Source organism: Drosophila simulans, chromosome 2R (genome assembly GCF_016746395.2).
Source record: "Drosophila simulans strain w501 chromosome 2R, Prin_Dsim_3.1, whole genome shotgun sequence".
NCBI lineage: Eukaryota > Metazoa > Arthropoda > Insecta > Diptera > Drosophilidae > Drosophila > Drosophila simulans.
Window position 1 is genome coordinate 16,407,476 of NC_052521.2, and position 27,298 is coordinate 16,434,773.

At 43.5% G+C, this 27,298-nt stretch overlaps 1 protein-coding gene across 4 annotated transcripts in view; it reads left to right on the top strand.

Annotated features, from left to right (window-relative positions):
• LOC6735223 (mitogen-activated protein kinase kinase kinase kinase 5) overlaps positions 1-27,298 on the top strand; it is a 50,918-nt gene that overhangs the window by 20,851 nt on the left and 2,769 nt on the right. Inside the window, exons 3-9 of one of the 4 annotated variants that reach the window (XM_016168495.3) lie at positions 14,800-15,220; positions 19,401-19,499; positions 19,756-20,054; positions 20,773-20,860; positions 21,147-21,210; positions 23,768-23,806; positions 26,125-27,265. In XM_016168495.3, coding sequence (XP_016028540.1) covers positions 14,800-15,220; positions 19,401-19,499; positions 19,756-20,054; positions 20,773-20,860; positions 21,147-21,210; positions 23,768-23,806; positions 26,125-27,265 — 2,151 coding nt within the window. The remainder of the gene's footprint in view (positions 1-14,799; positions 15,221-19,400; positions 19,500-19,755; positions 20,055-20,772; positions 20,861-21,146; positions 21,211-23,767; positions 23,807-26,124; positions 27,266-27,298) is intronic. The other 3 variants (XM_016168496.3, XM_016168498.3, XM_016168497.3) reach the window with 3 other exon arrangements.

The window sequence follows — 27,298 nt, forward strand, 5'->3', positions numbered from 1 at the left end:
ACCGAGTTTTTCAGCTTTGTTCGCTCTAGTTTTTTTTTTTTAGATTGTTTTTTGTTCGTCTAGCACGGCCATTTGTACTAATTTTCCCAATTGTTTGAAAGCCAGACACGCACGATAGAGGTGACAGCGTGATGAAAACTGATATCCTTATTTTGCCTTCCATTTTTCTAACATTCTTGATATGAGAAAACTTAACTGTAATTTTAGAGTTTTTTAAAATATAATTGGCAAAACAAGAACACTTAATGCCAACAAGTCACGTGCTCATCTTCAACTAACATACAAACAGGATAATCCCCTTTGTGTGTTTCATACTTTAGGGCGAACAAGTTTCTGCGGTTTTTCCCCTTTATACCCTTTATTTGAACGTATATTGAAATTGAGGCTAGTTTTTGTTGCTGTCTATCGCTGCTGACGACCGATAAGACAATTTAAAGTTTTTAAGTGGTTTAAGTGCTGCTCCCTGGAGCAGCGTTTAGTATAATGTCCCGCTGAAACTTTTCGCTCCTGATGAACACACATTGTAGTTCAGACATCAACTTCAATGGATGGATGGATGGAAAGATGGATGTCTGGATGGATGGCATTTATGGAACTCGCAATCAATTGAGGCTCAACATGTGGCGAGCAATGCGAGAAATGCGTTCAAACACATACCGGGTAGAAAGAGCCAAGAATGTATCTGTACTACGCTGTGATTCTTTCTTTTTTTCTTATTTTCTTCCACTCATCCAAAAATAAAATGCGCACAGCGTAAACAAACAGTTGGTTGTGCCTCAATATTTTTATTTATTCTTTTTTATACCAAGAGTGGAGAGACTATGAAATCAAATTTGTTTATATTAAAACCGAAGCGAGAAAAATATGCAAAAGGTCGATGTATGCGCTGTGATGGATGAGAAAAAGGGGGTCCCGAGTACGGGACCAGTACGGGACTTAGTATTACGGACTTTTGAAAAATGGATTTTTGGCCACAAAAAGGTACCATTCAGCCTATAGTGCGACATCGGGGCCGACAACGGTGCAAGGGATGAGAAAATGCTACTAAAATCTAATTTTCCACCATTTTTCCTATCGTTACAGGTAAGCTGAAAACATTAAAGTGGACTTGGGGCCATTCCAGACTGTTCTCTAGCGAGTTTACAGTTTAGAGTCTGCTTTTAATTATGCACTTCAAAGGCGGCAAATTCGACGATCGAAATTATTTGAACTGCGACCCGAAAAATTGCATGGTAAAGTGGGGAATTCGCCGGGCGTGGATAGTAAACTGAGCAAGTCGAGCAGCTTAATTAAATTGCAATTTTCCCGCCGGCAACTGGGGACAACCAGCATTGGCGTTGACGAAGTCAGCAGGAAACTGCAAACGGACAATGGGAAATGGCGGCGAGCGGGATGGAGCATGGAAAATTGGGGAACAAACGCTGGGGGCCCAACGCCCAGCGATGGAAAATCGCGAAAAGCAACAATAAAAGTGGCCTGGCCAACGTATCTAAAATGCACTAAAACATCAGCAACAACAGCGGCGAAAAGCGAGAAAAATTCATTATTTTTCCGAGGCACAAAAGGGTCATGAAATATGCAAGAAATGTGCAGCAATCTGGGCAAACTCTTCAAAACTAGAGTAGCGAATCTGAATCTGAATCAGAATCCGAATAAGAATGAGTGTGTGTTATGCTTTCCATAACGATGACTTTTCAGCAGTTAGTCAGTTCATTTTTGAAGGGCTATGAGCTGTATATATGTATGTATGTGGCACTCCATCGAAAAACCAACTCAATCTCAATCAACTCTTGTCGACAAACTAATTTCTCTCCCGTTTGCTTTGTTCACTTCAGCTTTCCACTTTTCCTCTTCACATTTTCCGCACTTGAGTTCGCACGCGTTTTATCGCTTGATTCTGTGTGCCAAATCTGCGAGCAGTGAAAATAATTAGAATATTGGCTCAATTGTTTGGAAAATCCCAAGCAGAGCGAGCGCCTGATAATCAGCATAAAAATCGATGGGGAACGATGGTCCCATCAATGGGAACGATAATGACGTGGATACTTCGATACTGATGATGTGCATACCCATTTAATTGAGGGCTTTCGCTTCGCAAATGGACCTACTAGCCCTGTCGAATGTGTGAAAAAGAATGTTGCTGCTTTCGTTTTGGCCATCACCCCTTAATATTTGTCTGGTTTCTTTGTTGCAAAAAAAAAAGAAAGGAAACAAATAGCTGGCCCATAAATCAAAGGCATTTCTCTGGGTCGGACAGTCGAGATAAGCGCATTTATAAATAAATAAATTTATCTTGCCCGGCGACGTGAAACCGCTGAATATTGCGGGTATTCCGGGCTAGCGATTAATTGAACTGCCATCTGATGGACAAGGTCGATGTTTTCGACTATTACATTATTCGTGTTTGGGCAATCCTTTTCTATTATTCATCTTACAGCTGCGTGCTCTGCTTCTACTTTGCTGGCCAATAAAAATCGCACAAAGTCGCGAAAGAAGCAAATACACTCAAAAAAAAAAGAAGTAATTCATATTATTCATTAAGAACTCATTCATTTTTACAAGTTAGCTAATGTACAAAGAAATGCTTTAAAAGAATTGATGTAGCTGTTTAGTCATATATGCTAGAAAATCCATTTTTTTTCTGAATTTAATTCTTGCACACTTTTGCAAATTGCTTGAATTAAATTATTTCAGGTAATAGTTGATATTGACTATATTAAACTGTATTGACTATATTAAACTGTATTGAAAATCTGTTTTTACCATCCTGCTACCATCAACTTGCTGAGAAGAAAAAAGCAGAGACAAGTGTAGAATTCGCTTGCTTGCGTGAGCTTTAAATATTATAGCATACTTTTTGGCGCCAGCACTTTGTCGTGGGCGTTCGTGCGAAAATCCTTGGCGAGGCGAAAGAGCAAAAGGCAAATGTCGGACACTAGGAGACGCGAGGCGGAGAAAGTACGCGAGAAAGTAGGATGGGGATAACCGAAGGAGCAAGGAGAGAGTAACGCGCACACAATGACGCGCAGCTACTTCAATATTTACGTAATAAAAAATTCAATTTAGCGAAAGTTTAAAAAACGATGGACCCAAATTGGCTTCGATGCGGATGTTGGATGTGGGCTATACGATATCGTTTCGTTTTGGGAGCAGCTGCACCAGTGCCGGCTAATGCGGATGCTCCTGCTCCTGCTGCCATCGCACCTTGGAGATCCTTGTAGCACATCCATTTCAGTCCCCTGGCCATAAATTCGATTTGCAAGTGCACGACAAACATCTCCCGCAGAGTGCCGCCAATGACTTCGACTTCCTTTCACCCCCAGTGTCTCTCTCCATCGATTACCGCCGGATAGTTTTCCCGGGGAAATTCCGGGAGGCTGCCCCTTCTCACACAAATCCCTCGACTCCCCCGCTGGTTGTTCAATTTTCAGCTTGAAATGTAAAAAGTAAACTACGCAAAATTTGAAACTGATTGCGCCTGAGGCGAATGACAAACACACCGATGGATGGATGGATGATAGGGAAGGCCACACTCGAACCAAAAAGTGTGCAAAAACTTGTAATATAAATTTGCATCAAAGATGAAAATATTGAAACTTATTAAATACTAAAGCCGTTTTTGTTTAAGCTTAAAGTGTTCGCAGGTAAATGAAATAAGGAGAAACTGGAAATTCAATTCTTCGCAGAAAGAGAATATCTTATGGGGCAAACTTTCGAGTGCAGCAGCACTCAAACTAGCTGTGTCATGTCTTCCACTTCCACTTTGGCTGAGATTTTCCGTTGCTCGCTTTGCTTTTTCCGAGAAGTACACGAAATCCTTGAGACTTTAACACATTTGCAATGCTCGCCAGCTTGCTGATGGGCAGCTGGAAGGCACGAGTAGGAAGACCAGGAGGCCAAGGCTTACTGCTCTTCCATGTCCTCAGAAGCTCACTCATTCAGTCAGGCGTGTGCCAATGTCTGAACGAAATACGTATATTGGCAATGCGTAGGACCAGACAAATTCCCCATTTCCTCGCTCGTCTCGTTGGCTTGATAAGCCATTTATGATTATAGCAATTGATTGGTGGTGACTCGTCTGACCATCAGCCTGCGATTGATGATTACAACACGAGCAAATTGCGCCTTGGCATTGCCGTCGATAAAAAAATAAGTAATAGGCCAGGCAGGCAGGCACTCAATGAGCGGCAATGTGTATCTGCAAGATACATTCGACACGGCTGCTGTCGATTGCTCGGGCGGGGTAAATAAATTAAATTTCCGCCACACTGTCATCAGGTGGAACGATGCGATGGTCCAGTTACCCCCAGCCAATGAATATTTCATTTGGTCAGGCTACTCAATCCGCCCGATTCGCAGTTTCCTGCCCCTTTGCACTTTGCTTTATTAGCTGGAAATTTATGGCGTATTTTGTATTTCCCGTGCGGCAATTGCATTGAAGTTGCTTCCTCCGCGTCAGCTGCTGGAAATTGCTTATCAATTTATGCAATGGAGGTGATAAATTCGTACCCAGCCTTCTACTCTTTCTCCTTCTTTAACACCCCATGGCAATCGAACGGACGGGGAGCGTGGAGTTTATGCAACCGCAGCTGCTGCCAACTGGCGGTTGCAGTTGACCCAATTCCTTCAGTCGGCCCAGGACGTCACTTTTTGCCCGCTGCCTGCTGTTCTGCTATTCTCCTGCTATTTTTGTAGCTGACCGCAAACGCATCGCTGGCTGTTTTTAGTCCGCTTCCCGGTTTCCCGTTCACATTATTGTTGCCATTCCGCGCTATTTTCAGCCACGCCACTCGCAAACAGATAAAGTGCACATGGCAAATAAAAAAGAGAGCAATGAAAATAAAACCAGTATTAATATATGATATTAACCGTAATTTAAGGAATGTTGCTAGTCCTTTAAATTATTCGATTTAATATGCACATTTAAGTTGGAGTACCGACATACCTATATTTCGTCCTGTGTATTGGAATCCAGAAGCACGCGACATTGTCACAAATTTGCAGTCACAACCTCATCACCATCAAGTCGTTCAATCGCAGCTGATAGTTGTTGAATCTGGAAAATGGGCGTGGAATCTGCGGCACTGCGGCGGGTTAAGGTGAACGGGGGGGCGAGAGTGGGTTAAGCACAGACACTCAGGTGCCGCGGCAGACGGAAAAGCCACAATTTAGCTAGGAAAGGTGAACGCAAGGGAAAAGGAGAAAATTGCCAAGAGAAATTATTTTAATTCCATCAACGTCATGACAAAAGACGTCGCTGCCTGTGGGGCCAACAAGTTGACGAGGGCGGTGGAAACCCCCAAGAGCTCTCGCTTAAGCATTTTCATTAGAGTGCTTGTTGTTGGCTCCTAAGTCGTCGACCTTCTTGTGGGGACACATTTATTTTGTGCGCCAGTTGGATTCCGCTTGGCGGCGTAATCCTCGTGCGATTTGTAGTTTAATATGCATGGGAAAAGCATAATTTAATTTACATGATTATCCTGCGGGATCGTGACCGTGCTCCTTGGCCATATGCCTGTCAGATCGTAGTACTAAGCCTTGCATTGGGCATAAGGAAAGCCGGTTCAAAGGCAGGAAACAGGCCGAAAAACAAGAAACACCTTCTGGCCAAACAGACACACACACGTTCCTTTTAGTCTCTCCATCTATTGCCATTTCCCACGCACATTTCTTGGCATCGGTTTCAGTCTGGGCCCAGGCTCAGTCCTAATCCTCGCCCATATCCTGCAGCCTCTTGGATTGTTGCGTGCGTGGCCAGGATTTGAGGTCAGCAATTTCATTTGTCCCTTGCCTGCCGTAGTCTAATTTGCCGACTAATTGAAGCTGGACGCTGCCAAATGGAGCCAAAAGCTTAGGGATTGGGGCTTACCCTAAGATTTGAAACAGGAAATTGCGTCGATGGGTTCCAAGAATCAAGGGTCCTTAATGCTCCTTAGATTTCCCATAATACAAACTAAACCAAATTAATAAATGCCTAATAAATCGCAAGATGCCCTTACCTATTTATGTTAGTTTCCGTTGAAACCTATTGTTCTATTAATACAAGAGTAAGCTTTCATTTATTGATAACATATTTACTCAATACAATATTGGTAATTAATTTTTGTTCGAAAAGAAAGCTTTGCATTTAAAATCAAACAATGTTTTTCTATTAAACAGTATAAATCGTATGCTGCTGCAAATGAGAATAATTTAATAAATATGTTCAATTACAATTTAAAATTCATTAACAGCTAATGTATTATTATAATTTTTTCTCAAATGCGATTTCTTCGAGCCATTTTTATTTCATTTGCCCGAGTTCAGTGAACGCTTTTTATGGCCAAATGAATTTTCGCACAGCTAATCATCCATTTTACGTTTGGCTTCCATTTGAAATACGCCAGCGTGCTCGATTTTTCTTTTATGGCCCGCGCCATAACGACAGCAAAAATGTTGGTGCTAAAAAGGAAATTTGTACTCGCCACCCTTTAATGCCCCGCCCCCATGATAGCTCCCTTTAAAAATCGAAACACATGCAAAAATGAATCATACGCCACGTTGTACCATCGAACCAGTTGGTCGTAAAGCAGGAGAGAAATGGATAGGAATTTCCAGGGAGGGGGTAGTTGATGCTACAAAAAGCTAGAGGAGGAGCATCTCTAAGCCCTTTCAACTGAAATAAAAAAAAAGTGTTATTTTGCGTCGCATTTCGCTGTGAGTCCCACCTCCATTTCTACTTTCTCTGTGCCCCCAACGCTTAATTCGCAGTCGCTACACGAATTCGCTATAGAAACGGACATCCGGTGGGACGTCGCCTAAAAGCCGGCAACACTTAGCTTACCAGATGAAGGGGGCGTGGCGCAGCGGAGAAGGGCAAACTTTAATTCATGCAACAAAACTGAGCCACTTGAATCTGTTTTAACTATCGTCCTGGCCAAGCAGCTTCTTCTTCTCCTTTCCGGGTCGACTGTCACCTGTAAAGTTTCTTGTGTTTTCTCCCCAGGGGTGTGAGTTTATGTGTGTGTGTATGTGCTTGAGGTGTCACACTAGAGAGTTGACACAGGGGGGCGTGGCACTCGACCAGAGCAAATTAGTTTAGCTGAATGCAAAATGTGCGACAACTTTGGCTGACTGACTTAATGAGGTGCAGGTGAAGGGTTCACTTTGGGCATCCTAACCCGTGCCCATCCGCAGAATCCCACGAAGCTCATGCATTTATGCAGCGAGTTGAAAGGTGAGTGAACATCCTTCAAGAAAATACTCAAAGAAAACACAAAAATCCTCTTGAAAACCAGAAAACGAAAACGGAAACACTCGAGTGGTGAGGAATGAGGGCGAAACTTAGACGCGGTTATATGCTGGCCTAGAATGAAGATAATAATATTATAATATGAATAAATAATATTATCAGTTACTGGTTGTGTGCAAGGAATACGGATTCATTCCGATTCTTCTGGCAATCCATTCATTTAATGCTTAAGTAAAGGGAAGAAAGTAAAGTGCGCTTCAAGCGTTTAGTATTATATGATAACTACCCAATGGATGACCGATTTAATATTCATTTTTCCCCGTGTACCTTCCGCATATGTCGGTTAAGGTTGTCGGCCTACAACCCAACGCCTCCCCACATGTTGTCAATGCATAATGTTGGACGACAAAAGTAGCTCATGCATAAACCAGTTCGTTAAAAATTTTGTGGCGCCCCCGTAGGGGCGGTCTGGGCAATGATAAACTTTTATTCTGATAACTAACGGCAGGTGCAAGTGGGCGTAAAATGGCAAAAAGGTTTTGCTCGCTGGCAACCGCATACTCGTCGTATACGTGATGTGCCTGTGTTATGACAAGTGCAATAGATACAGAGAAACATTGGATGATGTTGATGATGATGATGGGTTTTCCCTTTCTGACCTTCACCTGAGTGGCTATAAAAGTTTTACCTCCCCTCGTGAGTCGGATTTTCGACCTTGTTCGAGAACTAATTTAAATTTAAATGATATTGTATTTTCAATTAGCATTTTCCCTGCCCCAAGACTCGATGACCGGGTAAGAGGGTCTTCGTGCCCCTCTTTCGCCCACTCATTGAGAGACCTCAGCTCGGGCACTTATTGGAATTTATGAGCAAAGCTCTCGAAATGAAATTAAAGCGCTAATTTTGAACCTGTTGACCGACGCGAGCCAAACAAACATTCCGTTCGGACAGCGGCAAACGAAGCGGAATATTAGCCCTAATATACGAGATTGAGACGCCCACCAGTTCAAAGATGGGGCCCCAGATGCCCCGGCTCTAATGGTGAATGGTAGAGATGGATGGCGGCGATGAGGTCGTCGCGAATGATGTGCAGAAAACGGTGGAAATTAAAAGCAAATAGCACGAGCTGGACGTGGCGGGTGGAGAACTGACGGAGATACAAAGTAGATGCACTGCAAGAAAAATAATACAAATATTAAAGAGCTAGCTGTAAAATTCAGTAGGGACTTAGTTCTGTCACAAAAGTGCCTTGTAAATATATATTTTCTTCCCGAAATTGCTTTCTTTTAACTCTTGACATTTTTTAATCCCATTGTGGGCGAATTTTTTTTCTGTGCACATACGCTTGCGGTGGGTCAGCATAGTGAATACCAACAAAATGGCAGTGTAAGAATGAGGGAACCGCTTTGAGCAAACCAAAGTTGTTTGAACTGCTGTTGCTGCACGAGTGTGGAAGTGAGATGGACAGCGAGAAAACGAGCAGGAAGGCAGATGTACAGCATGTGACACATAAACACATAAACACAAAACACACTGTAAACGAGCTGTAGATGTGCAACAAAAAAACAAAAAAAAGACTGCGACTGTAGAAGCCATTAATAACTGTGAAACGGTTAATCAAGAGACGCTCAAAGTGGAGCACAGCCAGGGGCGTGCATGGGTTAAGGGGCAAGGGTTTCGAAAGGGGTGGGCGGTGCACAGATTGTCCCACTGACCAGGACAACAGTTCGAAGGACTTGCATGTGACTGAATGGAAAACTCATGTTCGAGTCAGTTACAATTCGTTGCAGTGAAAAGCCATTTCGCCATTAAAAACAACATTGTTGGTTCTACGTGACCCACTGTATGCACTAAAAAAAATATGTACTACTTTCATATTTTAATTGCAAAAGTTCAATGTTTAAAGCTTATAATATAGTCACATTCTTATGGGTTTTTTGAAATAATTGTGCTTCTTATTTGAAAAGAATTTAATGGAATGGCAAAATTACTCATGAAACAATAGAATTATTGTGCATGTGTCCTTTTTGTATCTCGAAAAAAGAAACCCTGTCTCTAAGCCTTTAAGTGGAAAATAAATATGGCAGCTGCGTCTGCTCGTTGGCTCGCCATTTTCCCATTTGGTTGGCTGCTCACATGCAAATCATAAACAATAATGGATCTAATAACGCCAAGTCACGTGGGTGATATGCAGAGACATAAGCATGTGTGTGGGGGGGCTAAAAAGAGGGGGTGCTAATGACCCAGCCAAAGGGTTCAAAGCACTCGACTAAACGGGGGTTAACTGGACATTTTGCTCATTACTACTCTGGCAATTTTGTTCCTGTGTCGCCCCATTTGCCCCCATTCCCTTCCCTTTTTTTATTTGGTTGCCTCCAATTTTATCTTTGTTGTCTGTCTGCAGACCTCACCTTCTGTCTCCCCTTTTCGCGCGTCGTCTGTCTCTTTTCAGTGTCTGGTTTTCTGCGTCATATTTAACTCGTTTTTATCTGGCGCCTCGTTCAAGTGTACCGCTCATTATACACATTATCGCATGGCAGCAGGCGGAGACCAAACACCGCCCACCGCCCATCAGGTCCCTCGTTTTCCCAGCATATTTTCGTTTCATTTTCCGCTCTGCGTGGTTTTTAACTGTTTATTGAGTGTCGGCGATAAGAGTTTGCATATTTCATGGCGGCATGCTAAACAGAAGTCCGAATGTGGATTATCTCGCAATTAAACCAAAGGCATATTTAGCTGCATTTTTTGCACATGCATTCCAGAGGTTCATGCGGGGTTCAAATGCGGCATAAAGAACTTGTGGTTCATTGCCACCCAGCTAGGGGTGGGTGGGTTGTTTTTAAAGGGGAGGTTTGGAGCACAGCCCACTCCATTCCAAATGCGCGAATAAACAATTTGGAAAGCTGACATAATGCCCGCATTAACCGACAAAACCGACAGCGAAAAATGGCAAATATTTGCGGCGAAAAGTACTCGTACATGTGGCAAATGGGGAGCCGAAATCGGAAAACAGAAAACATCAGTGAAAGAAGCTTTTCCCAAATAAGCTGCGAAAGAAACCGAAACAAAAAGAGCATGGAAAAAAAGGAACTGTTCTATATTTGGCGTGGGCGGAGGCGTTGATGTGGGCGTGCCACCGACAAACACTGAATTTTGTGCGCTGCATGGAAATATTGCACAATTCCGTCTTTATTGCTCGCAATGTTGAATCAGTTGGGATAGGCCCTGAAACAAATAACCGAATTCTGTGAAAACAGATTTATGCGCAAAATGAACATAGTTAGTGTGAAATCGAGTAAATGAAGAGTCGAGACTTCAACAACAAATCTATTTCCGAAAATGGGTTAATCTTGTTGCATTTATGTGAGCACAGAATACAGAATCTAATTTTTTGTGCACATTAGTGTAAAAACTAGTGAATGTAGCTTCAGAACGATCTCCACATTTATACGGACAGACAAACGGACGGACAGAGGTATCATTTTTGTTTATGTAACTTTCCTATAAAGTACTTTATTTCCTGTGTAGTTTGGCTTATCGTTTCAAGCACACATAGACTGCGGATGCTCATCCAATATCGATTGGGCATTTTGATTGATTGATTGCCGCATATTTTTTGGTCAGCCCTTGAACCATTAGCCCATTGTCTCGCCGAGTGACAAATTTGTTCAATTTCCCGCCCATTTATTGTACCGCCTGGTGGTTCGCCTTTCCCGGTGGACTGAAAAACGCTCGACGAGATGCCAGCGTTGTCCCTTGGCAATGACCCAGAGACCCCCGGAGCCACTTGAAATATTCCCCGGGCCATCCAATTTTTTTTATATTGTGCTCTTGGCATTGCGTGAAAATTGCTGGGAAATGGCGAGCTCATCGATAAACTCGAGTGGCTAATTTAAGCTATCTGAGTCGCTCGAAAAAAGTCTCTCAAGTGCTCCGTCCGGCATCAAGTGTTCGTTTATGGAGGAGTGCGAAATTTGGGAACTGAGATGGCCGATCAATAACGTAATTCAATTTCAATTGTACGTGAGCAAGAACAAAGTGCATTTAAATTTTCCGTTCAAATTGAATTAAGATCGCAATTTGGGGCTGGCAGCAGCGCGACCTTTTCTTGAATTAAATCATAAATTATTTCCGTCAAATGCAAAACAAATGAATGAGGTCGAGGGGGGGACGGCGACAGAAACGTGCACAATTTTGAGCTGTACAATTTTAAGCGCTTTTCATTTTGGTCCGCTAAATTAATTTCACCGTGAAAGCCCTGAAATGAAATTAAGCCTGCGTGTCCAGTGGCCAATGACCCACCTTTTGCACGGCGCACAGTAAACATTCCTTTTTAAACAAAATGAGTTAAAACCGACCATATATGGTGGGTATAAGAAAAATAAAAAAAATAAAACCTTTAAACAAAAAAGAAAATCCTACGAAGTCCCATTTATTATATATAATTCTACCATTTAATATTCTGTACTTAAAATAATATTCAATGCTTTTCTTGAATAAAAACATAAATATATCTTACTTTATTCAAATCACATAAAGAGATGTGACATAAAAGCATGTATTTAATTCAAATTAAATCAATGGCTTATGGGTCCATATTATTTATTACACCTGATTGGTATGTAAATTGTAAATGGGTATGCAAAAAGAATAGTGAAAGCTGTAAAAATATGAAAACAGATTATTTAATTTAATAATATTATAGGGTAATCACAATTGCGAAGAAAATGAGATTCTGAATACTGGACATGTTGAGTTCGGGGTTCTTTATAAACATTACACTTTTTCGCCTGCCCATGCAATTAGCAAACAATGCAGGATGAAAAATTCCGGCTTAACGCGTAATATCCATTACGGACATAATGTGAAAAGTAGGGCGAAAAGCGGAAGGGAGAATGCCGTGGAGAAGTAAACCCTTTTTTGCCCAATGCGAAAAGCCGCAAAGGAAGGAGCGAAGAGGCAGGAGGAAGGATATGCTGCTCCTGGGTCCGCTTGGCCTGCTCATGCATATGAGCATATGTCGGAAATTGTAACGATTACATGCCGGACACACACACACGCATACACAGGAAATGGCGTAGCCATGCAACCACCCAACTTGCCACCCATCCACTGATGATCCTCATTGATTGCTTACATCTCGGTTTGCGTGAAAAGTGTAGCATACATTATAGGGCAAATTTGCGCTTCCCTTCGCATATTTCCATAATAATTACCGTATTGAAATGACTCCTTAACGAGCCTCGGACAATGATTTAATGCAAATTTAATTAAAATAAATACGTCAAGTGCTGCCGGAATCAATCGCCGCTTGACTCCTGTAACTGAACCCGAAATAAGTCATTAAAAGTTTGTTTGCCATGACTTTTGCAGCGCTGCAGCACTGCACTTTGCGCCGGGCAAATCCTGCGAAAATGTTGGCGAAGACGTTGACGTTGGCGCAGCTCATTATAAATTTGTTGATGCAGCATATCTGCATCTTGGGCTCCACGAATGGCAGGATGGTAGAATGGCAGAATAGTTGGATAGCAGGATGGCAGGATGTGCTGTGCTCGCTTCCTTTCGAGCCATCGAAGCAGAAGCCCAGAAGCAGCAGCTCCTTTCCCTTTTCGGCTTGTGCATATCAGCAGCTTTTTATGCTTACCACAGCTGAGTGGTTGGACAGAGGGGAAACGGATTGGGGGGCGGGACAGCTTGCCGCCACTCCCCTTTCCCCATTTCCAGCTAGCTGCTGCTGCCTCAACACATTTCATTTTCATCTTTGTGCTCCGGCAGCCGCAGGGAACTTGTCTAAAAATCACGCATAATTTATTTACCATAAACAAGATGAGTAACAAGAAAAGCCGACGATGGCCGCCTGTCAACTGGAATGGGAAAAATCAGACAGTGGAGGGAATGCCGCACAGACAGAGACGGTGGAGGGCGGCAGGATATGGAGGACCTGCTGCGATAAAGTATGGCATAGCATTTTGGAAGCCAGCCCAGATTGCAATAAAAACATCAAAAATGCAACAATGCTGCCTGCAGGACGAGCAAATGGGAAACGAGGTACAGAAAAGCAAGGACAAGCAATCAGCTGCGAAAAAAAGCAAAGCAAAAATAAACAAACTAAACTCGATTGAAGCTGCTGCAGTGCAATAAAAATCGCTTTATCTTCATTAAGTCGAGCAAGATATCATTGCAAAAAAATAACACACACACACAGACAGACACTTTTGCACGGGGAAGACAAACAAGTGAGCTGGAGCTACCGCATTGAATAATAAATGCAACGAAAATAAAAATAAGAGCTCTGCGGAGGAGGAAAGGCGGAGAAAGCACAGAGTGGGCGGGAGGAGATGGCGAAAGGAGGAGAAAGTGGCGTGGGCGTATAAAGTACATGACGCAGGGATAAATGGTGGAATCGTGTACACGTACACAGGCACACGGACGTCAAGGATAAAGGTAGCCGGATGGCAGGTGAAGGGCTGAAAGTGGATACCACATGCATTGTTGTCCCTGCGTGGGTGTATCTCTTACTCAGTCAGTGCGCTGCTTCAACTTCAAGTCCTCCAAGGACTACACCCTTACTGCCCCTTGCCCCTACTTTGGTTCAACACAAACGAAGCGAACCGTAGCGAAATTATTGCAGCGAGCCTTCGAAGCGAAAAGCCAGTCTTAAATGGAATCTACTGGTCACAGCGGCCACTTCCTGGCCAAAATAGTACGTTTGGGCGTAATGATCAGAAGAACAGCACTAAAAACCTTAAAATTTTACAGAAAATCCTGTATTAAATCATCTTTTATTTAAGAACATCGATAAATTCCCTTGAAAATGTTTATTTATCTTAAATGATTAATCACCCAATCTTTTCACGTTTATCTTCTATTGCAATTTGTATCTGCATTATGTGGGGCTATTAAATTCTCAGATACACACCTTTGAAAAATTGTTCCTTCATTCTTTCGTTTTCCTGTACAACAGCATGTTAAAATTACACTTTACAGGTGTAGCTTTGTGTATTTTGGGGTATTATTTTAATAATTCTGTTTTTCCGAGCTATTATTATTATTATTTTTGCACAATTATTCATTGTTCAACAGTGAGGAGGGAACATAAAACCGATTTAACTCAGCCGTCTTGCCTGGCAACCTTTTAATATTCCTTGCAGCCACTCGCAGATTTCCACTTGATGACGCCAACGATGATATGGTTTTGCCAATGGGAATGGAATTGGGTGGAAGAAGGGATTTTGGGTGGGAAGAACTCAACCTGCAGGCGATTGTTCTATGCAAATAGTATGGACCATTGCCTGTTTGGTGGCTGGGGGTGGCGAAATTGTGAAGTGGTTACAATGCATTTTTATGTGCAAGAGCGCGCGCTAAAAATTTATTGAAAACGAGCAGGAATATTTGCATGAATGAAGATGAACAGAGCGGCGATGCCCCAGATGCTGCAGGTGTGCAGCCAATCAAAAATTCCAGCCCGCCAGCGGCACTCAAAATGCCCCCACATAATCTCCATATTTTCATTGACTTTTTGAGAACCATCGGTATTGATTCAAGGCAATCTCTCTGATTTCTTGCAGGCGAAACGAATACAGAGCAATGAGCTGGCTGCCATCAAGGTCATCAAGCTGGAGCCCTCCGACGATATACAGATTATCCAGCAGGAGATCATCATGATGAGGGACTGCCGCCATCCGAACATCATCGCCTACTACGGCTCGTACCTGCGCAGGGATAAACTCTGGATCTGCATGGAGTTTTGTGGTGGTGGCAGTCTGCAGGACATCTACCAGGTGACCGGTCCCCTCACCGAAGTCCAGATCGCGTACATGTGCCGAGAGACTCTCAAGGGACTCGAGTACCTGCACTCCATGGGCAAAATGCACCGGGACATCAAGGGCGCGAATATCCTGTTGACGGAGTACGGCGATGTCAAGCTGGCGGATTTCGGCGTTTCAGCGCAGATCACGGCCACAATTAACAAACGCAAGAGCTTCATAGGTGAGTGAGCAATCGATTTTACATAAAAATATATTAGGAAAATTGTTGTTCAGTACAACATTTAGTAAAAGAGACATCTGCAATATTAGTTGGCATCAAGAACTTTCTCCGACAAAGTCAGAATTTAAGTGATGGGCGGGGCAAGGTGTCCTGCCACACAAAGTGTTTATCATTATGAAATGCTGTTTTGTGGCCAGCAAACCGAAGCATCAAAGCAGAAAAATGCGAGGAGAGTGTCCTGACAGGAGCAACAATTGCGTTTAACGCTTCTAAACGCTTCTCACCCATGGAGCAGCTGTCAGAAATGACAAAGCACAAATAACAGAAAGTAACACACAGGAAGGAAAGATGAAAATTAGACACGGCAGGGAAAATCAAGTATACGTCCGAGTGGTTCCATTCCACAAGCACTTGGAAATGCGGTCCATTCCCTGAATGGAATCTCCAATTGAATGCAATTCAATTAGGAGTAGCATTATAATGGCTCCTGCAAGGAATTCTCAAATATAATCAAAAAACGATGGCGGCGGTTCCAAAGGGAACAATTCAATTTGAAGAATATTTCAAATGCAGGCGACGTAAAAAAATATACAAGAAGCAAACGACTGGGGGAGACTTACTGGACAAAAAGTAGCTGACCAGCAGGTGGCCAGTCTGGCTCATTGTTTGCCATCCTGGGAGGGGAAAAGAAATGGAGGGAGTTTTCCGCCCAACTTTGTTGTCAACGTCCCAAACTGAAGCACAAAAGCAAATAATTTGTGAAAAATGTCCCAATTGGAGAGTCGAGAGTCTTAGTTCGGTGGCCACATCTTTTGTGGGCTGTTCAGCCTTCAAAGTCGCATTTAACCTTTCCCTACTTCCACTTCAGCTAAGTATTTTCGCCACTAATAGAATTCAGCTTTCCTGCAGCTTTTCTGCTGCAATGAGCAGCGTTAAGCTGCTTTCTCAATTCCAGCGAAGATATTTTCTAAAAGAGATACACGAAAAAAATATTAAAAATTGTTTGATAGCAACTATGAAAGACTTGATGGGAACTTCAATAAAGATCTTTATGGAAATAGTAATACAAAATTGTTTAAGGTATGCTCAATCCTTTTTTGATGTATTTTCCCTCACCATGTTATCTAATTTAAAATGCCTGCCGAGGGCTTTAAGACGATGATGCCGGGGCAACGTGGCGTATACGCAATTTGAATGTAAATAGGAACTTATCAGTCACAAGCCATGTGCGGCTTAAAAATGGGGATGGTGGCCTGCAAGGGGGTGTAGTTTGTCATGACAACTTGCAATCTAAGGACGAACAGGCGAAGCAGCGATGATTTGCATGAGCCAACATTTTTTCGCTCGTCATCACAGGGACTTTCAACTTCCAAGACTTTGCAAATGAGATTTTGCGGTTACGCGTGGCCATCAGTTAAGCTCCCCAGAAGTGCCACAACCCACTGTCCGCGCACAATTAATTATTTGAAATGCCTTTCGCTCTGCACTTAATTAAAATTCGCACAACCCTTCATCGGGCCGTTGACACTCGCCAGCTAATTAAGTTATGACAGCTGGCTCTTCACTCACTTCACTCAGTTCATGTCCTTCAGTTCGCCTAAGAAAAGAGCCATGAGTCCTGGCGCTAATAAAATCTAAACCAAGTTAAAGTTCATGACACTTTCGCAGTGAATAGATAGAGCGTTGAAGAAGGGGCATCATAAAAACCGGCATTTGATTTGATTTCATTTACGCCAAATTGGATTTTATCCTACTACGACAAAGCAGTTTAATTTTTAATGCCGACTTTTGTCCGTCGTAAAAGCGAAAATCTGCCATAAAGCAAGCTCCCGCAGCGCTAATTTGATTCCAGATTTATTTGAATGGACAATTCCGCAGTTGGGTTGGCAGTGCATGTGATTAATGGACTGCAATTTGTGCAACGAAAAATGCCAACAAAAAGTACGCACTATATACACACACACATACATACGTACAGACAGAACCAAAGGGGGGAGGCAACTCAAACCTTCCAAGTTTAACGACCTTGAGGTTGCCAGGATCCTTTGTTTCCTTTTGGCTCTTTGTTGCCACTTTTGGCTGCATTTTCATGACGTTTTCGAGCTGAGCGTGCATCTTTTGTGGCATGTCAATGTGGCAGAGTGTGCAGTGTTAGTGACAGCGATTCGAGTGGGTTTTGGTGGGTGGTTAGGTGGTCGATTGTTTGGGATCTCCATGCCACTATCTTCCCCTGTTTGTCTGAAGCTGTCAAACAATGTGACGTCCGCTTACTGTTATCATTCCGAGTGCTCTTCACTCCAGCTCCACAATGCCATTGTGTCTATGTAGTTGTTGCCATTTCAGATGTTGTGGCGACTGCTGTGACAAATGCGGTGATAAGTACACACCTACCCACACGCACACCACGCTCCTTAATGCCCCCATCGACAATGTCTGCACAGGAGGACGAGGTCAACATCGAATCGTTTGTACTCCATGCATATGCACATAAGTCAATTGCTGAGCTTCTATCGATTGTTACAATGGCAGATATTCAAGCTTTTTGAGGTTGCATATTTTTAGGCGACACACTGAGAAAAATGTACAGGATTAGAGTGTTCTGCTAAACATAAATAAATGCACAATACTCGAGTCCTTTATTCTGTGCTTGTTTTTGGAGCCTAGTGAGTAGTCAATCTTTTATTATCCAGAACATTATCTTGAAGAGTTGATTCTGCACCAAGAAGTCATGTTTTATTTTCCCAGTGAATCTTCGTCCTTGTAGCCAAGATAAACAAACAACTGAGCTGAAAAAGGAGTTGGAACAGGCAGGAAGATAGAACGGGAAGAGAAAAAAAACGGTGGTGGCGACAGCCTGGCGCTTTTATTATTCAATAAAAAGGTGCTTACGCTTGTGTTTAGTGTCATTAACAAGTCAATGGCAACACACGATGAGCAGAAACTTCCACCTCGGTGGCCCTGAGCCGTACCGCCCACCCATTTCCCATCCATTTCCCGCCCACTTCGCTTATTCAGCCGCAGTTATGCCATAAACATGAATATGCGAATGTGCGTGTGTGTGTGTGTGTGGGATGTCCTTAATGCTTCCCAGTTCGCGAGTTGACGGAAATGCGTCTTGGCATTAAATAGATGCAGAAACCTAAAAGCCTGCCACCGTTTGTTTTTTGACATTTAATTCAGCTGTCTCCTTTAATGCCAGGACGATTTTTTTCCGTTTTTTGCTCCTTTTTTTCAGCAATTAACAAAATGATACTTGACTGGCTGTTGTTGCTGTCACTTTGTGGATAAAATTGCTTTCCCCTCACTGTGTGTGTATGTGTGTGTTCTTTTGTATCAGTTTCGCTGTGTGTGTGTGTTTGCACTTGTTTGTGTTGGCCTTTAATTAAAATGCATGCGAAAGTTCAGTTCAGGGAATTCGCATTGCTTCGATGCTTTCAATTCAGCCTTTCGATTCCGCATCAGTTTGCCGGATCGAAGCTCAAACAAGAGCGGAAACAATGATGATGACGAGGTGATGCTGGAGGAGGGGGCGTTGGGGTTTTCCCCTGGGGAAACCGAAAACCGTAACTTAAACTTGGCCAAGGTATCAAAGAGCCGGCATCAAACCTGATTTTCCACCTGCGTTGTGGTTTAATTAAATTGAAAATACAATTAACTGCCACGACGACTTCCACTCATCCACTTGTCAAGTGAGAGGAAAATTAATTTTCTCGTGGCTGCCATCCATCCAAGGAAACTACTCCAGCAGATGCTGTTACTATGCTGCTTGCTGCTGGTGCGGCAAAATTGTTGCCTGGCTGCAACATGGCGTATGAGTAATGGACGCATTAGCTCCACTCCTTGTTGCGATCATAAAACGTGCGCCCGAAATGAAGAGCAAAATGTGTCGCAAATGCCATTTCCACCCAACCGGCTTTGATTACCACGCTCTGCATAATTCAGCAATTTGTTTATTTGCACAATTCTCACATTGTCGCATAAAAAACACTAATTAAATTAAACAAAAGCGCTTTGGACGGCACAATGAATAAATGAGAGCAACATAATCGACGGCAATGAAATTAAATGTGTGAATGTTGCATAATTAGCTGAGGCAGCAAAACCATATGGGTATCGATAGCCTGGATTTTTATATAATCAGTTTTTTAACTTATATATATATTTTTTTTAATTATTTTAGGTACGCCCTACTGGATGGCTCCTGAGGTGGCAGCCGTGGAACGCAAGGGTGGCTATAATCAACTATGTGATATTTGGGCCTGCGGCATAACCGCAATCGGTGAGTGAATTTATTGCAGATTATTTTATGTTTAATAATAAAACGATGTATTATGCTGAATTTTCAAATTTTATTTAAGTAGTTTACATAGTAAATAAATAATAAAGTCGTATTTGATGCACTCTAAATTTCAAAATACTCAAAATTCAATTGACAATTGCTTTTATCGACGGTAGAAAATCGTTAGTACTGCTAGGAAAACCACTTATGACCATTCTACTACTTTTATATTTTCCTCTCCACCACTAAAAAACAGAACTGGCTGAGCTGCAACCGCCGATGTTCGATTTGCACCCGATGCGCGCCCTATTCCTGATGTCGAAGAGCGGCTTCAAGCCGCCCACTCTGAACAACAAGGACAAGTGGAGCCCCACGTTCCACAACTTCATCAAGACGGCGCTGACGAAGAACCCGAAGAAGCGACCCACCGCCGAGCGCCTGCTGCAGCATCCCTTCGTCCAGTGCGAGATGTCCTTGCGGGTGGCCAAGGAGCTGCTGCAGAAGTACCAGAGCCCCAATCCGCAGTTCTACTACTATCTCGATGGCGATGAGGAGGTGAGTGCTGGGCAGGAATGGGGTCAGATAAGTCTGGGGATGGCAGCAGCCACTTGGCACCTTTTGCGTAATTTATTTACGCTTTTAGTGGGTCAAAGCGGCAAAGCCAGAGTAAAGTTGGGAAAACCAAGCTAAAGCTAAGAACTCCAAGAACTCTTCAGCTCTGCTGCGTTTCGGGATTGGTCAACGATTTAGTGCGCCATTAGACACTTTTGGGGGCCTTATGCTTCTGGCTTTGCTGTGCTCCGCTCCTCCAGCTCTCGACCTAATTAATTGGCCACCAAAGTCGGTCGAAACTAATGCAGCTGTCTAGACTGTTGGTCCCTAAGCTTATTTAACGACACTTGCAAATGCGAAATCGAATTTAAGTTTAATCGCTTCACCAGCAGGGGCGTCCATTTTAAAGACATTTTCATGGCTCCCTTAAAAGTCATAAATCTTCAATTTGTTTGGATGTTTTGGCCAACTTTTAGCAGCCGGTGGCAAATAAGTTTCCCTGGTCTTAGATATTCAAATTTTACTTAGCTCGCTTACTTTGCTGCGAAAAAGAAATAACGCATCACGCTCAAAAATCCCAATATGACTTTGATTTATGAGATTTTATCGCAGCCAGAAAATTTTTGTCGCCAAATAATTGACGACGATGGTGAAGGTCCATTCGCGAAGTGTGAGTTATAAAGTTTTCTTTACCATTTTTTGTCTTTTTTTCACTTTTCAGTCTGTGGCAGGAGTGCCACAACGCATTGCCAGCAAAATGACGTCACGCACCAATGGCGTGCCAGCGCAAAATCACACACTAAAAACAGGTGAGCTTATGAGGGAAATCTGCAAAAATCAGGAAATAAAATTTTATTACTGCATTTCGCGCTTTAAACTTGAAGATTCGTTTATAGTTTCATAGCTCTTGAGAAGTGTGTTGTTTATGTGTGAAAGATTTATGCGGTGCACCTCGTCACTACGTGTATGCGTGGTGCTTAAAGCGTTGGAAGGCTTTGTAATAAATTTTCCCAATGTAACTAACAGATTCTCAAGATCTATGATTATTATACTATTATTATTATTTCAATTTCGGTATATTTTTCTACCCCAAAGGCATGACGACGAACTCCACGTGGAATGAGCGATCTTCTAGTCCCGAAACGTTACCCAGTGACATGTAAGTGCCGACGAACCCGTTTCCTACTGCTTTTTTCCTCCGATTTGCCTGGACCTATGCTACAGTTTTGTCTATGGTTTTTCTTACTTGCGAAACGGGTTAGATCCGCTTCAGTTTTGGTACTTCGGTTTCAGTTCACACACTCACACACACTATCTCACACAAAGAAAACAGAAACAAACACACTCCACTATGTACATACACACACTTTACACTTGTAAGCTTGTAAATGCTGTCTGTGGATTCACCAGCTTTAAAATCACCCAAATCCATATGGAAGTTTTCCCACACAGCGCGTGGATGCATCAGGCGAACCATTGGCCATGCCATTAGTTAAACAATTCTATAGCCATTTCTACGTTTTTCTCTTTCTGTACTTGTAGTCCCAGCGCCGAGCGATCAAAACCGAAATTGAGCGGCACCCTGATTATGAACATGTCCTTAAGGTTAGCCAAAATAAAGGGGCTATATTCCGAACGGCATTGCATGTTGCGCTTTTTATGCTGGCCAAAATGGAAACTTAAGGCCACAGCACGCGCCCTGTGTAATTTGCTCGAAACTTTGGGCTTGTGGCACAGTCAATTTTTTTTAGTTGCACGTTCCTGGGGAGCTGTGTTTACTTTCGTATTTTGCTGAAATGCTGCTGCATTTTCATGTGTATATGGCTGCTACACACGCTTGCGCTTAGTTGCAGCTACGTGTCTCTGCCCCGGAAAATTCCTAACTTGTGCATTTTTCATCCACTCCACGGACGAGTGGCGAATCCCAGCACCAGTCCCATTCTCAGTCTCAGTCCCTTACTCCATTCTCGGATGTATAATTGCAACCTGGCTTCCACGATTCCCCAGGCGGGCGCTTCAAACTTGTGGGCTATTTAATTGCCAGCCAGAAGTAATTACGTCGGGGGCGTAAAAAAGCCCTCCCTGCCAAGTATCCTGCAACATAATAATAATAAGCAGCCTTCAGCTCCCCGGATCAGCGTGGCTCGGAAAACAAGAAACTTGCAAGAAAAATCCTATGAAAAATTGGGGCTACAGCTACAGATAGATGGCAGCGCACTTGAAACTAGCTGCGAGCAGCGAGCAGTGAGTGGCAGGTTCTGGGGAGCAGGCAAAAGTTTCCAAGAAATCAATTAACGCAACAGCTAACTGGAGCGGGAAAAGCGGAGGATAGATGGATGGCACATCAAGCATACGCCGAGTTGGCACGCAACTGCAGCTTCAATATGTCAAGTGCAGTGAGAACAATACTGGCTAAGAAAAGTAGAACTCAGAACTGCATAAATTGGCCAAAACTTACCTGATTATCAATGGAGTAAAATCACTGCAACTAATTAGTTGAATGTAGAAACAAGCTATTTAAATTTTTACTGTTTTATAGAATTTTCGAAAAGTTTTTTCTTAGTGTACTAGACGAATGAGGCGCCATTTGTCATTTTAAACGATTACACATTGTTCTCCGCCGATGAAGGGGAGTGGCACGTTTAATAAGCCCTCCGCCGATGATGGTGGCATGGTGGGTGGGTTGGGAAAACGGGAGTCTGGAAGTGCTCGATTTGAGTTATGTGGCAAACACTTTGCGGCAGCCGCCGTTCGAGTGGCGTCGCAGACAACAAAGCCAAGTCACTCTGTCTATATGCATGCGATAGCGGCTCCAAAAGGGTCTCCCCCCATTTTGGGAGCTCCTCGTAAGAAGCCCACTTTCGATGCTGATGCCCAATTTTATTGAAGCCATAAAAACGGCTGCGCCAATTTCAATGTACTGAGCGCTACTTACAAGCGACTTTCTGGCTAAGTGCCACGCCCCCGCCCCACCCCGAGAACTACGCCCACATCCGCTTGCTTTGTGGCGCCCGAAAAGTTTTCAAAAGCTGGCGGCTCGTCTTACGCCTTTCCTTCTGCTTGGAGCCGCTCGACCGTTATGGTTAATTTCATTTAAACCGTCATAAGCAGAAAGTATAATAGGAATTTATTTTGTTTTTTTGTTTTGTTTTATTTTTGCGGCGAAGGGCGCAAACAAAAAAGGGAAAATTATTAATTGCCTAGGCGGCAGAGGAAAAAGATTATGATGGTAGAAAATGAGCCAAGGAATGCCACATTTTTAATATCCCGTTTATGGGCTGCTTTTTAAGTGGAGTAATGGGCTGCGCCAGATGACATTAGGCAGAATTATGAACATGGCAAATTAGCTGATGCGTTTAATTGGGCGTTAGGACTGTTTGTCATGCCGCCAGCGGCATGTCCTTGCTGCTAGCCTTAAAGGATAATGATTTAAATTTAACACGCACACACACACACACAAAACCAAACCCCCGTTTACAACACACTCTGATATTTACAAGTTCTTGAGATTATTAATACTTTTGCTGTGATCTGAAAGTAGCTTTAGTTTTCTATTTGGGTCTGCTGAATAATTTTTCGAAACTAACTTTGTTACTTTTCCTACTTTTGTATTTTGTTCCACTTCTTTCTTATGTCAAACTAAACACAATGAAATTTTCTGTTTATTTTATTTTTCCTTTTTTTCGTATCTTTGTTTTTGTATTTGATTTTTGTAGGAGCCTCTTACAATATATTGATGAGGAGCTGAAGCTAAGGTAACTACACCCACCTACCTAATGTATTCCTTTAGACTCGAGCCTCGGCTCTCGGTGTGTCCCACTCCTCAAAACAAAAGCACTCACCCCTCCCACATAGATCTAGCTGACCCACACTAACCCCAACATTTCTCATACTTTACACCCATATGCACTACCACCTATACACTGAAAGATATTACTAGTCTTCAAAGTATTGATAATGATATTTAGACTGTGAATTCTAAATTCAATCTACAATCATTTCTTAACTGAATAATACAAGTTCTTACATTAGAACTAGCTCGGTTTGTCTTCTATAAAAAGTGCATAAATGAAGGCAATCACCATTTCGACTTTGATATAGCATTAAGTTTATCTCACCAAGGGAATACGTTATGTTTTGGTTCTTCTGCGCCACCTTCTCACATGTATGCATGCACACACACATGCAAATGAGTGTTTGCCATCCTGGCAGCCATCAGATGCCAAACCGCACCCACACGCACGCAAAATCCTCACCGCCGGAGCTGCTGCATCATTATTATTATGAACCAGGAGCAGCAGCTCATCTTGTGGCCACCTTGGTTTATTACCGGCCAGGCAGATGGCCCATCCCATATACATGCTACATTTTCATTACGTTCCTTTTTTTTCGGCTCGTTCTGCGTCCATTTAAACCGTATTAAGTTACGGTTGCTGTTCCTCTTCCATCTACCATCTTATAAGTTAGTTCTTCTTGTTGCTCTCGCATTCTTTGTTTGGCCAACTTCTTTGTTTTGTCGGTTATTGTCTGGGCGAGGCTTTGTTCACTTTTGCCTCTTATTCCGCCTAAACTTTTGCCTTTGTCTATCGATGGAAAGCCATGGGGAAATGCGAGGAATTTCGTAAAATAGAGAGAGAGAGCAAATATAAAATAACCAAGCGAGAAAGAAAAACGCACGTTGAGCATACGCACCGTGGGACGCCCGAAAATGACCCCTTCGATGGCTCAATTATTTGGCCGGGTGCAAAACCAGAAAAGCAGTTCTCAACTAATTTATACGGAACAATTGGTTTATATATATATTTTTTTGTTTTTTAAGGGAGAATTTATACATCGATGGGCGCTCGATTTGTCCAGCCTCTGGACCCTTTTTCCCATGTTTATTGTTTATTTATTTGATGTGTGTGCAAATGGGCGTCGCATTGCTTTTATTGTTATTATTATTATTGGACAGCCAAGGTCCACACGTAGTCGTGATCGTCCAGTGTTGATTTGTCCAATGTAGGACCCGAAATCCTCTGAAATATGCAGCATTATTGGCCATCGCAGTGATTGAGGAGATTCCGAGGGGTCTAAGCTGTTTTTGGCCTTCAGAAACAAGACGATGGAAAACAAATTGCAATTATGCTAACACCAACTGAAAATTCAGAAAACTAATTCGGCAAATGGAAAATGGGATTCCTTGGGCCAACTTTTCGTCTTGCCCTCATCGCAAGCAGCTGTTGAGATTTTCCAGCAAATTCTGTTTGTTTTTGCTTGATTCCGACTTGTTTCATTTGGCCAACATTCCTGGCATTTTGTTTTTAGAATTAATTTTCCATGCTTTTTTTGTAATTCTCTTCTTTCCTTTTTTTTTTTTTTTTTTGAAATTTTTTGCTGCTGTTTTTTTGTTTATTGTTTGTGTTTGCTTCCCATGCTCTTTCTGTCTCTGTGCATTCATGTGCAAGGCAATTTTCTATTCAAGCATTTTCCATTTTCATTTGCGTGTGTGTGATTGTGAATGTGCTGCGATGTGTTTTGTGTATCTTTGAGCATTTGTGTTTTGCATCTCATGCATAATTTATGGCTTCATATTAGTTCATTTATTTATTTATTTACCTTGCGTCCAATAAAAAAAAACAACTACCAACTAGGACACCAATAAGTGGGCTTAACCCTCGCGGGTGGCGAATAATTTCATTAAAAGCGTAATCCGCTTAACACTCTACTGCCACCCTTGCGGTTTTGCCCATCGGGAGTTTATCAATTCGATTGCATGCTACAAAAAGACACAAACACAAATAAGGGACCCCAATTGCATGCCAGTCAGGATGAGCCGGGGGTCAGCTCCTCCTGCCTCCTCCGTCACACGAAACTCGAACTCGAACTCAACCACCACAACAGAACCACCAGAACCCACCCAATCACGCTCTCACCACCCCCCGAACAACAAGAAATCGAAAAGCTATATAGCCATATAGTGTTTACCTAACCGATCGAAGAAGGACGCTCAACATCTCGGCTCTCTTTTCTCTCTCTCGCCTCTCTTCTCTTGATCTCTCGAATCCATCCGATTGTCTGAAACGCTCCGCAGAGCGACCTTGCCACTGAACAGCGACACCAAAGATCCACTCGCCGCCGAGTGCAGCTGCTCCTCCCACAATGGAGGAGCCGCCGGAGGAGGAGGAGGAGGAGTAGGAGTAGGAGCAGGCGGGGCAGCCGCGAACGGCAGCAGCAGCAGCGGAGGCGCAGCAGTCGGCACCACTCATCATCAGCACCAACAGCACCACCAGCATCACCACCATCCGAATCATCTGCATCAGCATCAGCCCCATCAATTGCCGCAGCAGCAGCAGCAGCAGGCACATCAGGCGGCACAGCAGGAACACCATCACCACCATCCAATGACCTCGTCCATATCCAGCGGCTTGGTGACCGCCAATGCCAACAACATCAGCTCGTCCGCCTCGCTGGCCTCCATGCCAGGTCTCAGTGCCTACCTGGGCATGCGCTCCCATGTGGTTGGCCACATGGGTATGGGATTTGGCATGGGTCTCGGCATGTCCAACCTGCGCACCACCAGCATCGATGCCGACGACGATGAACTGGTGGCTGCCGATGTGGCCATGAATAATGCTGCTGCCGCCGTTCCTGGGAACGGATCCGGTGCTGGCAACGGTTCCGGATCCGGATGCTCCGCCTCTGCGGCGCACTATCTGCGTTACAGCAGCAACTACCGATCCGCCGCCGCGGCTCAGGCATCGCAGGCGGCACATCCCCACGTTAACTCCAATTCGAATTCGAACAACGGCCATGGTCATGCGCCGATCACATCCAGCATCTCGTCCTCTGCGTCATCAGCTTCGTTTTATAATCGCCTCCTACTCCTCGATAATTCCAGCGGCGATGCAGTCGTAGGCGGCAACGGAGGCGGCAGCAGCAACGTAAGCAGCAGCGGAGGAGTAGCAGGTGGCACCAATGGCCTCCTGGACAAGCACGAGCTGGATGCTCTTCCCCAAGCGGCTACAAAGTCGGCCGGCGATGGCTTCTCGCATTCCAATAGCCCAACGGCGAATTCCGGAGCGGGAGCGACCGGATCCAGGGATAACGATGGACCCTCGTCGAGCAACTCCTCGCATCTCTACCAGAACCTGCTGAGGAGCAGCTCTGGTGAAACGCCAGCGGGATCGAGCTCGGCGGGCAATAACTGTGATTACCGGCATGAGAACAACCAGGTGAGGGAATACAACTTAAAATGGGTTCAACTA